This window comes from Cryptotermes secundus, unplaced genomic scaffold (assembly GCF_002891405.2).
Source record: "Cryptotermes secundus unplaced genomic scaffold, Csec_1.0 scaffold109, whole genome shotgun sequence".
Taxonomy (NCBI): Eukaryota; Metazoa; Arthropoda; class Insecta; order Blattodea; family Kalotermitidae; genus Cryptotermes; species Cryptotermes secundus.
This window is the reverse complement of record NW_019737086.1, coordinates 789,064-805,273: the sequence shown is the minus strand read 5'-3', so window position 1 is coordinate 805,273 and position 16,210 is coordinate 789,064. Positions and strand designations below refer to the sequence as shown.

The 16,210-nt window shown below is 38.2% G+C and overlaps 1 protein-coding gene across 5 annotated transcripts; it reads right to left on the bottom strand.

The window, feature by feature from the left end:
• Nucleotides 1-122: 122 nt before the first annotated feature.
• LOC111870039 (origin recognition complex subunit 5) lies at nt 123-15,703 on the bottom strand. 5 transcript variants are annotated; one of them, XM_023861993.2, is made up of 10 exons: nt 14,148-15,703; nt 13,705-13,834; nt 12,079-12,250; nt 8,546-8,667; nt 7,653-7,842; nt 7,229-7,365; nt 5,785-5,924; nt 4,016-4,325; nt 2,267-2,376; nt 123-413 (listed from the first exon to the last, which is right to left on the bottom strand). In XM_023861993.2, exons 2-10 carry the CDS (start codon nt 13,777-13,779, stop codon nt 368-370), a joined length of 1,302 nt encoding a protein of 433 aa, XP_023717761.1. In that variant the 5' UTR covers nt 13,780-13,834; nt 14,148-15,703; the 3' UTR covers nt 123-367. The 5 variants fall into 5 exon arrangements, with proteins under 5 accessions (XP_023717761.1, XP_023717758.1, XP_023717759.1 ...); XM_023861990.2 differs by lacking the exon at nt 14,148-15,703 and adding an exon at nt 14,051-14,140; XM_023861991.2 differs by lacking the exon at nt 14,148-15,703 and adding an exon at nt 14,001-14,131 and having other exon boundaries at nt 13,705-13,869.
• Between the last annotated feature and the right edge of the window lie 507 nt (nt 15,704-16,210).

The window sequence follows — 16,210 nt, the reverse complement described above, 5'->3', positions numbered from 1 at the left end:
AAAGTCAGGTTTTGCCAGCGGCACACACATACCCACCCCCAGGCCATGAGAATGATGGCAGAGAAAACAGGAATATGAAATACTCAAAAACTTTTCAAATAAAATCTAATATACAAGACAGATTCTACATGTAGGTAGTTAGTACAAAAATGTTTTAATTGTAAACTGTACACTTGAAACCAGTAATACTGGAGCTCAAATTAATGTACCCCACAGGAATTGTAATACACAGTTGCATAAATTATTTTAGTAGGTTTCATCTGAATTACATAAGAAACTACTGCTGCTGCTTGTCTGCTTCACACATTCACTGACTTCCAAAATAGTCTACAGCAGTACCAGTAATAGTTATCATCATAATTATTCATCACATGAATTCATACAAATATCTCCTTATGTTAAAACTGACAGTCCTGAAACAAAAAGACAAAGTCAACTTGAGTATATTTGTTTCTCATTACATGAAGGGGTCTTTTCACCCTTTGCAGTCCCATGTCAGACAAATATCCTACAGCGTGAACAACTGTCAAACAAATTAGTTTATTGTCATCAATGTATAGTTATTTGTAGTTACAATCTGTAAGTGGTCAGTATATCCAATTATCAACCCAAATCCTGTCTACAGTCACTCATACACAACTGGCATCAGAAGTGGTTATATTGGAAAATGCACTGGAGGGTGACAGCTGGTGTCAGTGGTTGGATTAGAGACCGCCATAAGAAGCTATATTGCCACACTATGGAGATGGAATAAATGATGGCATGCCTGCTGGCTGAAATAAGAACCAACCAAGAACGCCTGAAAGAAGAAACAATGGCCAAGGTAGACTCCCAGCTAGAGAAAATGGAAACCACAGTGGATGACTTCGAAGAAAGATTCAACAGAATCAACACCACAGATTTGGAAGCCAATCAGGAAAAGTCAGAGACCACAGCAAAGCAGCAGGATGCCCCTAAGAAAGAAGTTATGGTGGAAACAATCGGAGCACTGGTGGACCAATATAGGGACCGGAATCTAGCCGTAGGGCGCAGCTGACAGCCAAAGAACTGGACCTAGAATGACAGTGGGTCCTGGCAGAAGTTGGGTGCTACCTGAGGACGGTTGACCTGCCACACCATTCCTGCACTTGCATGGGACATAATTGTCAGGGACCAGGCAAGGGTGATGTAGTATGCGGAACCTGTAAAGGACGGAAGTTCAAGAAGAGATGCTGGGTGTGACCTAAATGCAAATGTGGCACAAGGCACTGATGCCTAAGATGGCAGCTACGTTTAGGAAGCAAGAAGGCATTCAACAAAACAGACCATCAGGCAGATTTTTGGAAGGTCATGAAGTGAGTAATAGGGATTTCCATCAGGTTACAGGAAGTGAGTGACTGGACATTGTGTAGGGTTCAGCCACCTCTAAATAAAAATAAATTAGATTATGGAGGGGTCAGCCGCCTCCAAAACGAAAGAAGAGACTACCAGCAGCTTAAAAGCCAGATATGTATGAGCACTGACCACTCTTGGAACTTTTGCCTGCACCAAGTAGAAAAGAAGATTGATGGTACATCTGGAGCAGCTCACACCTTCTCGGGAAGAGCAGCAGGAGCTGTTGGAGACTAATCACCATTAGAGCTGAGCCAGGGTGAAGGAAGGCGAGACCAGTCACAGATGTCACACGCACAGCCCTTGGAAAAGAAGAAATGGCAGTACGCTTAAGAAGGGGGCAATATGGCATGTAGACCCGTTGTAAACAACGTCCATTGCTGGCTAGCAGATTCATAACATGCACCAATGGAAAGAGTGTGCTCTATATGATCCGTGTGATAGCTGAGTGACGCAACAACAGATGAGCTGCTGGATACATGTTTTCTGTGCAGTCTGTACTGAGGTGTTATAAGCAGAAAAAGTCTAGAGTTTAGTTAGTCGTGACATAGCAGCCAGTAAGGACATAAACATGATGGAAACTGAGGAATCTGCATTGTTGGAAGCCATAAACAACCAGACAACCAATGAAAACAAGGAGACTAAGATGACAAAATGCATGCTGTAGTGAATTGTAGTGTGAGTTAGCAATAGCCCTATAGTTACTTGTAGTTATGATCTGTAAGTGGTCAGTAAATCCAACTACCAATCCAAACCCTATCTATAGTCACTTATAAACATGACAATATAAAAATATAGCTACTATCTATTATCAATAAATGTCTTGCTAGACAGTTTTCTGTTCCACTATATACACACATTACAGAAAAAATGAACTGATATAATTGCTACTAACCTTGCAACAGTACTGATAAATTCAAAATCCACAGCACATTTGTATCGTGGTAAATCAATGTGATCATCACCAACAATTGTGAGTAGCTGCAGTCTCAACAGAGATGACATCTGCATCAGTAAAAGGCAAAAAAATTCACTGCTAATTTCATTGGCCAGCGTAATTCAGCTGTGACATTCTGGGCATGAGGCTTATTAAAATGTTCTAGAAGTTATTCGTCCATGTATTCCATAAAATATTCATCATACCAAAAGAAATTCAAGCACAGTTAAGTTTGTGGTCCTTTGGGTTGTGACATTCTGCAGTCTTGTAGGTGGATATAGATGTTTCAGAGGAACATGTTGCCTTCATCTTCAGGATCAGTTGCATAGTGTCACAAGCCAGAAGACCATAATCGAGTAAACATGAAAACTTCAAAGTGTACATGATTAAAATAATGAGATCTATATTTTATGTTATGAGTATATACAAAGTTTTTGCAAAATTAGCCATTTCTGACAAACACTTCATTTGCTGTCATATTAATCTGCTGCATGTGTAGAAACAAGAATGGCACCTATTGTATTACTCAGTGTTATTCCAATTTTGAAATGGATTACGTCCAGGATCGTTCTCTGATCCAGGCTCCTAACGCATATTCTGTTACTAGCAAATCGCAGGAATAAGCGTGCTATTCAAGGTGCAAGCAGTTAAAACAGATCTTTGTAACACACAAAACAAAGAAAGCATTGGAACTTTCAAGAGCAAGTCTGTTACAGGACGCAAAGTTCAATTCACAGGTGAACTTAATATAAATAGGGCTATTATTTAACTCTCAATTTATAACAAAATACATATATCTTCCACTTAAAATAAAAGGAATTAAAATCAGACACTGCTCTTATTGGTAATTTTAAATTTAAGTGTTTAGTTTGTGTAATTCTTGCATATTTATGTTACAAACTAAAATATGAAACTTAATTTAAACATGGTTACATATAAAAAAAGTCCATAAAATAGTGTTATGCAAAATGTATAAAAGCTCACTAGTTTTATAACATTTTAATAATAGATCCCATGGAACAAAGTTAAAAATATTCTGATGTGTAATATCTCAGTTGGTATACTGATGGCCTACAGGCTGGATGGTCTTTTCCACAGCATCTAGGCTGGCTCTGGGGACCACCCATCCTCCTATCAAATGGGTACCATGGGCTGGGTCCCTGGGGGTAAAGTGGAAAAAGCATGAAGCTGACAACTCACCTCGATCTAGTACCAATGTCAAGAATGGTGGAGCTATGCCTCCAGTTCCCCATACATCTCTTGGTATGGTGCTTAATTAATTAAGCACAGGGATGACTTTTTTTTCCTTGGCACTACAGCCCCAGTGGGCCTAGGCCTACCTCCATGAACTTCTCCGTTCACTTCGGTTTTTCTAGATCTTACATGTTCGGTAGGACTCCTTGGCGGGTGATCAGCTCGTCGCAAAGCCTCTACCTGTACACGAACACAGAAAAACGCACACACACAAACTAGACATCCATGCCCTGAGTGGGAATCGAACCCACAATCCCACTTTCCAAGCAAGCAAAGACAGTAGATGCCTTAGACTGCTCGGCTACCGTGACCGGCCCAGGGATAACTTTACCTTCTGTAATATGTATCAATTTATGGAGATTTTATTATTGTTGGGAAGAAGTTTGTTATGGAAACAAATGAAATACTGTTAATTAAAAAGGTCATGTCAATCTGTCATCCATATTTTGTTACCTGTGATAAAAGACTGGCAGTCAGGTTCACATCCTCTCCAATAATGGCATAAAATATTGCAAGGAGCCTGTCCAGAGCAAATGCTTTAGGACCCAATAGTTGCTCTGGTTGTTTTCTCTTCTGTCGCTTCTTCTTGCGGTCTTTACCACGATTCTTTACAAAAATATGACGGTCTGCCTTAGCAGGGTTGTAAGATGCCAGATATGCAGCAATGAGAAAAAACTTGGCATAGTAGGGTAGATCAAAACTCAGAACATATGTTTCAGATGAAGACAGAGCTGCTGGCTTCAAAGTCTCTTCCAGACTATAACTTTAAGAAAATGAAAAAATATAACAATCAATTCTGGATAGAACTCATAAAATCTGCTTTATTATGNCTTATTTATTTATTATTATTATTATTATTATTATTATTATTATTATTAGAGGGGTGGGTTTCCCCATGCACTTAGACCAGTTATTGGTTCATTGTGCGTCCCCCTTTAATTTCTACTGTTGCCATACCCTACCAGTACTGGTGTCTGCTATCAGCCCCGTTCAGCCAATGAGATCAGCCCTCAGTACCTGATATTTCACCCATCTACCAGAGGCATTGGAAACTACTTGGGCAGGAAACTTGTTGCCTAATTTTGCTCAGAGGTCTCCTAGAGACATGACGATCTTTTATGTGCCGTAAATCTATGACACGGGACCCACGGCTTAAAGTCCGTCCCAGAGGACTTGTTCCCTGAATTTTTCCGCCCTTAAAAATTCCACGACCCACATACCTTGAGTCATGAGGTGGGAACGTTACCTCTAGACTACGGAGGCCGCTGACTTTTATTCCTATAAATCATGTGTTCTGACACCATATTTAGGTAAGAGAAATCTCTAATCCAACAACAGAAAGCAATTTCTCCTATGAGTTAGCATTGTGGACCTATGTGCTGATGGCCATACCCTCATATCCTAGTCAGCTCACACTTGTTTTATTATTTGCAAGTGTAAATATTAAATTCCTACTGCCACCACCACCGGCTGTGCCATAGATCAGGCAGTCAGTCACCAGCTTCCCACAGCAGTGGCCCATATTCAGTCACAGGTCAGGTCATGAGAGATCTGTGGTGGACAAAATGGGAATGGGCCAGTTCCCCTACCAATTCTCATTCCATTGACTGCTCCATATTCATTAATCACCTTATCATTAATGCTACATTGTCTCAGTACTGACAGTGTCATTAACCAAAACACATCTACTGTTTCTACTAGTAACAGAGGATTCTTTTGGGGGCAAACTTATTATTTGCTTACAGATTTTATATTTGCATTAAACTTTTTGTATAAAACCTCAACATTATGGATGATTGCCATGGACTTAGTTCATACAGAATCCGTAGATATTGTTTTGGTCTAGATTGGTAGCAAACTTTATAGGCCTATAAAAAGCACAGGGTAATTTTAGGGTATGCTTTTGAGAGAAGAGAATGTGTCTTATACATTACCAAATACAGTACTTAGTTATTTAGAGAGGGTGGGTTTCCCCATGCACCGCGACCAGTTTGATCTATTGTGCTTCCCTCTATGATATTCTACCAGTCTCTTTACCCTACCGATAAATGGTGCGTACCATCAGTCCCGCTGAGCAAGCAAGTTTGGCCACTTGCTNGACCTCTGCCGGGTATTTGAACCCGCGTACCACGAGTCATGAGGTGAGAACGTTACCTCTAGACTACGGAGGCCGCTAAATACAGTACTTACTTTCCAAAAGATAACTGTAAAATTATATGTACCTGGATGCTGTCCTAAGATATAGTTGTGCTAATGATGACCGGAGGTGTGGTGTTATATGTCTCCACAGTTTGTTAACATCATCCATCTTTGACTCTCCCTTTAGTATTGGATCACAATATTTTGGAAAATTGAGTTGCGCCTGCAACATTCATTGCCGTATAATAATGCAGTTTAGAATTGAATAGAGTTTTGCACTGAACATTGCGGTTGTGTTACTTTGTACCTGAGAGGCTGATTATTCTGACAGGTTTTCAGTAATATTTTGGTATAGTATTTTAGAGGGGTCAGGATCATTCTTTTATACCCTTTTCATTGCATTACTTATAATAACCTGTAAATTAAGATATCAGCACATAAAAGTAAGTAAAACTATCCCTGTACCAGGCTGTGAAGCCCNTCATAGGGTTGTGAGACGTTAAGGGTCCCACATTATCTAGACAATCGGCTCATAGATGGCGGTAAGGTTTTCAACCTTACACGCCGGCCATGCTTTACTCCTCAGGAAAATTATTTAATTAATTCCTAGTACTCATTTCTGTTAGAGGCTGAGTCGACCCCAGGGCTGGAAGGATTAGGTCAATTGAAAAAATTCCAGTGACCTCATTGGGACTTGAATCTGCGACCTTCCGGCTTGTAGCATAGTGCCTCAACCAACTACGCTACCGCGTGCCCCAAGATATAAGCACATACAGTATTTTATTTTTAAAATGCTGGCAAGGAGCTCTGGTAATTAAATTAGGCAAGAAAGGGCAGTGTGACCCATTCAGTGCTACACGTATATAACATGTAAACTAAGATACACACAAGTTATTTGAATAATAAATGGCCCCGGATTGATTTTCTTTCCTTTGGGAGGGGGGGGAATCTTATGGTTCTTCATTTGGTAAGAGCTGTTACCAGTCATAATTACAGCTGTTTACTTCTTCGGGATGTGAACTAAATCTGTATATGTGTATGAAAGAACAAGAATGAAAATACAAAATAAGTACTCATAACATCCCTTTTGTCTAATTATCTCAAAATTCATAAGACTTGTGAAGAAAATGTATTACAAATAAAATGCAGTTTCCATGTTTCTCTAGAACTATGTTCATATATTTTTCTTTCTAATAAGTATTGATATGCACAGAAAAGCATGTAGTTCTTCATGTAAAGTTATTGAACATATCCAATGTAAATCAAAATTCACGTGTCTCAATACTTTTCATAAAATTCTCAAATATTAAATTTCAAAATTCATCCTCTGGTTTTCAAATTGTTCCATGCGTAGTGTACGCACTGATGGGTGGATGGATAAACAGTGAAATTCCTAGGCACTCTGCAAGATTATGAACACGCCTAAAATTATATGTCCAATTCGTATCTAGTGATGAAAATGTAGTTTAAATCCATTAGCTCATGAAAATGGCTATATATTATGATGATGATTAAGACTTGACTTACCATATATCTCAGTTCGTTGAGATCTCGGCATGCTCTATAAAAGATGCCCAAGAAAAGTTTCACATAGCTGCAGTATACATCATCTGGCCATTTGTCTCCTGATGGACGATCCCGTAACAAAATTTCCACAAGCTCATCTGTTGAAAAAATAAACCAGGCTCTAATTAATAAGCACATAGAACTAGAAAAATGCTTGTTTTATGTACAATGTAGGGTATGTAACTAAATTCTGTACGGTGCAAAAGCAAACGAGACTACTGGAACAGAAATTTTAATCCTATCAAATAACTGATCATTATCCATGACAATTGGTGCACTTCTGTCAACAGCAATCCATTATTTTGTCATCAGAATTAATGTGAAAAATACAGTAACTATGAGATGCCTAGTTTTTCGTTTAAACATTCTTGATTTTCAACAGTACCTTTTGTATACTGCGGAAAATGGATTTGTATTGGCTCCTGGAAGCCTTCCCTTATACGGAATTTTTCCCACACAACATCACTAAGGAGAAAGACACACAGATGGAACATCTTAGTCAGTTCTTGAAGCCGAAGAAATGCTGGAAGAAGGGTGGTATCCATATCTCGGAGTTTCTCACATTTGTCCAGAACCTGGAATAGTATATCAGTTTACACTATTTGAATTCTCTGCCTATGAGAACAGTATCATGAGACTTAAGATTCTGTTCTGGATGCTGTAGTCTTAAGTTGTAATGGTATATCTAAGGTAATTTTTAAACAAAAGCAGATAAGTACTGAAATCATGTTTGTTTTTCTACATGTTATCCCTCCTTATTTCTCCAGCAGCAAATCTGTAACTTGCTTGGATATGAGGTCCACTGTTAACATGACAGTGGCATATTTTAATGTAGAGCTGTGGAGAAAAGTTTAGAGCAAACACAATAACACGGGGAGACACAGTTATAGTTAGTGCCTTGTAACTTTAGCCGCACGGAAAGGTAAACGCTGTTGTGGAGCACGCGAAGCTGTACGGTTGCTGTGGTGACGTTCAGAGCTACTCCCTGAGCGGGAAACATTGCCTACAGAGACCAACTAACAAGCAACACAACATACTATACACCTGACCATGCTTCAAGACGCTACATTCCAAAGTGGTAACACCCACGCTGACATAAGCTGATAAGACTGCTCCCCCAGCTCCGTGAGAGATGGTATGACTCCTCTAGCACGGCTAGAGTTCCAAGGAACTAACAGTACTCTTATGAAGAAGTGTGTATGTATCACTACAAGACATCACACAACTGATTCAGCTGCATTTAATGCAATGTTGTATCATATAGTGACAAACACTCACAATTACACATGGTTTCTTCTCCTGGGCCACAATTTTTGAGTTTTTGAGGCAACTGACAAAATCCATCATATTGTCACAGCTAGCATATGGGGCATACTTGTTTGCAGAAGACAGTTCATGTCCTGAAAAATTAAACAAGGAAGTATAAGTCACATCTTCAAGTCATGCATTCAGCTTAGGATAAACATTATGCAGCCCAGTGTACTTTGAGTCTCAGTGTAATCTCCATTATATGATAATATTGAAATAACAAACATATATTATTCACAAGGAATACAGAATAAAATGATGATCCTCTGCATAATAGAGATCTCTGACAAGAAACATTACATTACATATATACATGCTATGCATTTGTAAAATAATTCCTTACAGCAAGGTACAGAGTATATAGGTATTTTTGTACTGGGGATTTGGATCTTTCTTTAAGAAGACATTTTCATTTTTTACTACATCCTCTATTTTTACATATTTCTTCTTATTCTGGAGTTCCCAGGTTCAAACTTTGGTCTCAACAGAGACTATCTTAAGGTGCTTCACAGTTCTCCTCAGTTCCTCAAGATAATTCTGTGACAGTAACTTAAAACAAGCTGTGACTGCTTTCTTCAACATAATTCCCAATGTATAATATGGCATGTAGACCCACTGCTAGGTAATGATTGCGAAATAAGGAGCTATACAACAGCCATTACTAAGTAATGGCTCTGTAAGTAACAGCTGTTGCTAGGCAATGACTGAATAGTGACTGAGGTGGGTTCAAATACCTCCACCATAGCCCTGCGAGTCATAGGAGACAAAAAGGAAACCCAGTGCCTGGGGGGATACACTGGGCCAACCTGTTCCTGGGGGATATAAATACAGGGACCTGGCCCTCCAGGTTGTAGGAATCTCAAATCTGAGACCGTAAAATATGTCATGAGCCTGTGGGCCTCAGCCCCAAGAATGATTGCACTGGTGAGGGCCAGCAGCAATTGCAAATGACAGACCCATCCTCTCGTCAAAGAGGGCGCCCCACTTCAACAAATTATTAACATTTTTTTTTTTTTATTTGTTTCATTCTGGTCCGTCACATTAACAATTACAAAGTATAAATCACTCCATCCAATGTGACCTGTAAGTCTTTTACTACATTTCTATTTCTATGTTCTATTCTGTGTACTGTGTGTTGTAACATATAAGTGTATGTACTTTGCGTGTAAACAAATTATGTGATAGTGGTTTCCTTTTTGTAGTGATGTTTGCCCTCTGAGGATGGTCCACAGAGACCGAAACATGTAAGGGTGTTAAGTTTTTATGTAGTAAAAGACTTACAGGTCACATTGGACGGAGTGATTTATACTTTGAAACCATTAACTGTCTGACAGTAACAAAAATCTGGTCTTGGGCCCAGATGGGAACTTGACACCAAGACAGACTGGCCAACTGACCGTCGGTCATAACATAACTTTGAGTTTGGTCAGTCAACATTTCTGTAGCTGAGGCTGGGACCAATTCGGGAACCCAGAGGAAGGGGAATGTCCGCCACTGAAAGCTGCTAGCAAGCAACGGCAAGTGAGGACTGTAACTGACTGAGAAGATTTAAGTGTGTGCTCTAGTGACTGTAAAGCATGTGGATAAGCAAAACAGTTACAATTACTTGTAGCTACGGATATGTAAGTGTTCAATAAATCCAATTACCAATCGAAACCCCATCTATAGTCACTGCATACATATGACAATAATTATCCTCCAATTTGATGCTAGACAACAAATGCAGTTGAAAAGATGTTATTAAATAACTCAAGCAATGGTCTACTTTTGGCTAAAACAATACCAGACACAAATGAGGCAAATTCTGAATATGATGCATGTGATATAAATAATTTTAATTAAACAAATCCAGTTCTAAATTAAAATGTGGATCCTCTGAATCAAAGCTAATCTTCCGTAACCCCTTTAGTGGCCTGGAGTCTTCTCAAACTGTGGCTGTAAATGCTGTATGGTAAAGGTTGGTTTCACATAGATTAGCGTCTTTCTTTCACTCGATCATGTAAAAAGAAGTTGAGAAATCATGGAAGTAATAGTTGGTGTCCACTGCCATGTCACATTCCATGATAAACTGCTGTTGACGGTTATATATAAATATTTAGATTCTGTATATTAAAGAAATAAGAGTAAAGGGTATACTTGGGCCACACCATAGCTCAAGCGGTTAGTCACTGGCTTCCCACCGCAGCGGTCCAGGTTCGATCCCGGGTCTGGTCAAGTGGGATTTGTGGTGGACAAAGTGGCACTGGGGCAGGTTTTCTCTGAGGACTTCAGTTTCCCCTGCCAATCTTCATTCCACCAACTGCTCCACAATCACCCTCACCTATCATCTGGGGCTGGTACAATAGGCCAGAAGTGGCCGCACTACAAGGGACTTAGTCCCACCCCACTAGCAATAAAAAAAGGGTATACTTAAATTGACAGGAGACAGACAGACTGATGGGCATAATCTTTCATTTATGTTTTACTTTTCTGCACTCGTAGTGGTTGAGGTGCTAGGCTACAAGCTGGAAGGTTGCAGGTTCAAATCTCGATGAGGTCATTGGATTTTTTCAGTTTACCTAATCCTTCCAGCCGCACTATGCCCTGGGGTTTACTCAGCCTCTAACAGAAGTGAGTACCAGGAATTAGTTAAATAATTTTCCTGGGGAGTAAACCGCGGCTGGCGCGTAAGGCTGATCTTACCGCCATCTTTGAGCCATCTGTCTAGACAATGTGGGACCCTCAACGTCTCACAACCCTATGGGCCTTCACGGCCTGTTACAGGGATAGCTTTACTCTTTTTTACTTTACTTTTGAGTATAGAACACAGACAGTGGTAGTATTGTTCTTGCTCACAACACATATATGGAATATTAGCTTCATCCTTTCTCTTTCAAGTTTGCTATTTAATGATGGTGTCAGCACCAATACTATATAGCACTGATGATAGGGTGATTAATGAATAGGGAGCAGTTGGTGGAATGCGAAATGGTGGGGGAACTGAAGTTCTCAAAGAAAATCTGTCTGAACACCAGTCTGTCCATCACAAATCCTAATGACCTGTTTATTTACTTCATATATACTGTATTATTGCTTAAATATTCCTTATGACACCTTGCAGAAAGCAGCATATGTAGGCAATATCAAATTATTATGTAGAACACTTTAAATTTCTGCAATAAGCATTGATTACGCAGACAGAGGAAGGAGGATAAATGTGTGAGACATGTTGGAATTGTTATGTAAGTGTCAATTTGTCATTTTAAGGTTCCACTAATAAAACTTATATGACTATTTTAAGTATGTGTCTTTCTGAATTTTGTACAACTCACTTTCAGTTTATAAACTGTGTACTATTAAAGACACAGAATCATACCTTAGAAGTGTAATATATATATATATAAAGTGGTCTTTAAAGTCCCTTTTATACTGTAAATATACAGTGGCTGATTATGGGTAATTCATGTACCAGTCTGAGTATATATAGCATAATTGATATAGGAATGACAATTAATTATATTCACCATGTATCTTGTTGAGTATTGGTTCAAAAAGTAATTGTGGCATGTAACATTCAACACAGTTTACTACAGCATGGATGTACTGGAGTTCCTCCAATACACGGGTGACCACCAACGTTTTTCCTGTCGCAGTATGGCCGAACACAAATATTGCTGGTGGTACTGGTTCCCCTGGCTAATAAAAGTAATATTACATTGCAACTGTTTATGATATTTCATACACTTGTCAATTCAATGCACAGTGCACATTAATATCCAGAATATCTGTATACTTAATCTCAAGATCAGCTATTGTGGTTCAGAAGTCTCAATTAAGAGTTTCTTCAGTCTCCTAGAAGTGTTGTAATAAAACAGTTCTAATTTAATGGGCATTCCTGCTATTGAGTTCAGTTACAATTATGATTACTAGAAATTACACACATCATTCTCAATGCACGAGAGAAGGTACCAAAAGCTTGTAGTGGGTATGTCATGCCAAAGAGGCTGAACTTATACAGGCGGCACCATTCTGAAATCTCAGTTGGCAGGAGTACCATCATTTTACCTGACTTGTCATTAGGTATGCAGGAAAAGGGTGCTTTGAAATAGGTCTTAATTCGTAATTCCTTTCCCTCCACGAACATCCATATGTCAAATCTCTGATGCATCATACATAACACTGTTAAAAGTACAATGTTCCCACTACACTATATAAATTAGTGAAATATATTTAAAAATACTGGTATTAAGTAATAATTTAGCTTTTGTATCAGGAAGAACACTAACAGACATACTTCAACCAGAACAGGGCGCAACATACAAATTTTTAACTTTCTGGGCACTATATATTGTCATATTTTTATCTAGAACTCTTTGGAGACTTGACTCTCCCTGTCCTCAGGTAAATCTCCCTGCCCTCAGGTAAAAAGCCTACTCTGCTGGGCTGAATTAATACAGCTAGTCCCTATCTCTGGACACCAGAACTGACACAATGCAGGATATATAAACCAAACACAAATCCTCTGTGGGAGTTATGACAAGAATTTAAAATGTCACATTCATGAGGCCAACACCGGTGGCCATGCATAATGTAATGGCCTCGGCCAGTAAAATCAGGGTTCGACTAAAATAGAAGCTGAAAGTATTGAGTCAAGTTCTGAAGATAACTACTACAGATATTATAAAATAAAAAAAAAAATCACAGATAAGACAAAGATAAATATATATACAGACATAACGAGTACAGAGGATTTTTGTTGTAACTCCCACAGATGGTTTTGGTTGCACTTGGTTTTATATACGCTGCCTTATGTTGGTTTTTGTATTTGGAGATACAGACTCACTCTATCTAATGGGCCAAAGGAGGTAGGCTCTATACTTGAGGGCAGGGGCAAAGTACAGTCTCTGAAACGTTGTTTTAAACAAAAACAGGGCGACGGGAAACGTCCAAAAAGTTAATAATTATATTAATTTACCATCATCACGAACTTTTGGATCTTATATAACCCTTGGAGTTTCCATATTCAGGTAGAACATGAATAAAACATTATATGTAACTTTAAATGTGGAAAATAATATATTTGATTGGAAGAGTCAATGTAGGGATATGATCTAAACTAGTATGTCATCTGTGATATCTTTTAAACTTACTTGTCCAATCAATTCCAATATGCAAGAAATCTGATCATTTCTGCTAGGTATATCCTGGAACAGCACCTCCTTCATGACAGCTTAAATATCACAGACTCTGATTTTTGTGCTACCTACCCACATACAGCTCCTTTAGGAAAACAATAAACACTTCAACATTTCAATCTGCAATATGCCAAACATTTATTTACAGCAATTGCGTTCCCATCATAACAAAATTAATGCGGAAAAATACAATAAATTACTAACGTCATACAGTTATAATCATAATTCTATACTAATACTACTAACTCTACCTTATACTGTTAAATCTACCAGAAACAAAATTCTCTCCATGCATACATACTGCAGTTCCCGCTCTTCCACCTCTCGTGAAAAAACAAAATTATGGACATTATGGATACCAAGGATTGGTGATAAATCGATGTCAACCAAAGACTCACTTCTTATTGTAGTACGACTGGTTATGACTTTTTAATATGATCCGTGGTATCTGACGTTCGAGTAGCGCATGATAATGAACGACAATGAAACATGGCAGCGTGAAATAGTACCAGTAGTATCCAACATCCAACAGTACCATGAACATGAAATCTTAGTTAGTGTGTATGTGTCTAGGTGACGTGGTGATTACGTAGTTAATTATTACGAAGAATGCGTGCGTTGCTTGAAATTATGATCTGGAGTTTGTGGTGACTGATTTTTGCAAGGAAATGTATGCAGTAAATCTTAATTAACTTCAACTTGCACAAAAACTGGAAATTACACCTTTATTGAAATTGTTGTTCCGGAGCTGTTATATGTAATTTAGAGATGCATTTTTATGCTAATCACTGTTTCATTCATTATAATTAGCTGGACTTCATCTACGGAAAATATTTCACCATGTTGGCGTAATTCCAAATGGTACAGACATGATCTCGGATGCGGAATATTATTACTGCCTGTGTCTTGTTATTGTACCTGTGTATTTATTTTTTTCATTGTGGGCATGGATGGGTTGGGAATTATTTAGGAATAACTAAAAAATTAGTTCAGTGTTGGAACCAATCACCAGGGAACAACATATGCGTCATATTGTTTAGTTTATGACAAAAATGACAATTCTTGTTTCTGTGAAGTAAAACTGTAATAAGCAGTACTTGTCTGAGAATACGTTGTATAATAAAGAGATATGTAAGGCAGAAACCTGCCTTCTCCAAAGCCAAGATGAAAAACTTTATCTGATGAGACAGATTTGCAGTGTAGCTTCTGAAGTGCAGTGAAAGTGTGGATTGACTCTCATTCATGTTTTGGTTGTGCACCTTTTTTTAAAAACTTGTGGACAATGGATATTTATTTATAAGTTGAAATTTTTCTTCTTTTTACTTCACCTTATGAATAAAAGAATGTTTTGTTCTGTGTTTGTTTTACATATGTAGAATGAAATGTTTTTATATGAAAGCATAAAAAAGTATGTCAGTCGACCAATTTACACACAGCAAATTCTGAAGTATTTGCTACATTATATATATGTACTTCTGTACACGATTATTTTCGCAACCCACAAACTTCATATGAAAACTCAGTAGGGTGTAGAGGAAACTATGTACACAAGCTTGTACATTTTTACCTACAAACGGAATTCACAACATATGCATAATTTTTTATACTGATCTCCATTGGATGTTGGATTCTGACATTGTTATTTTTATTAATGTTCAATTTAGCTGAAAAAACAGATGCAGCTTTTATTCAATGGTGGACCGAATTCTCATAAAAGTAACCAGTTCATGACAATTCTGGGTGTAAATTTTATTTGCAGTTAGGTTCATGTTGTGCATTTTGAATAAAGTTTGCCATTCTGTTATAGTGTTTATTTTCAAGGCTGTGAATCATGGATCAGTCCTCATTTTGGATTAAGAGGAATATATTATGATCAGTCAGTACAACTTAGGTTCGATTCCTGGCAGATGGGGATAAAGCCACCAGGGCTTGAAGCTGACCACTCTACATCTAGTGCTGAGGTAAAGAATGGTGGAGCTATATGTTCACACCATCTATACAGCCTAGTGCTTAATTAAGTATACACAGGGACTTCACCTTACCTTACCATGTTACAATGTGAAATTGATACTTCTAGTATCATAGCCATGACCCTTTTCTTCCCAAGGAAATGGGTCCATTGACCCAAATCGCATACTGCACATATATACAAAGCTCTAAAGTGAAATCTCTTGGGATTCTACATAGCATGAATAAAAGAATCAGAACTGTCTTTACTCAGATGACTGACTTCAACCACACTTTTGAAATGCTTTCATTCTTATCTGTTTAATTTTTAGATAATATTTAAAATTTTACGCCAGTGCCAGTTGTCTGACTGGGAAATCTGTCGGTTACAATGCCAAAAATTTGACATCTCACAATGTGAAGGGTTAATAATAAAATTCTAAACCAAACAAATAGCCACCAAGTCTGCTGTAAGATCATGCTCAGTGCAGTTAAATGAAGTAAATTGCATGAA

Excerpts from the sequence above, each read along its gene's own strand:
- LOC111870039 (XM_023861993.2), bottom strand. The coding sequence starts at position 13,779 with ATGAAGGAGGTGCTGTTCCAGGATATACCTAGCAGAAATGATCAGATT. Across the intron at positions 12,251-13,704 it reads TATTGGAATTGATTGGACAA|CCAGGGGAACCAGTACCACC; the intron begins GTAAGTTTAAAA and ends TACTTTTATTAG. Across the intron at positions 7,843-8,545 it reads AGAAGAAACCATGTGTAATT|GTTCTGGACAAATGTGAGAA; the intron begins GTGAGTGTTTGT and ends ATACTATTCCAG.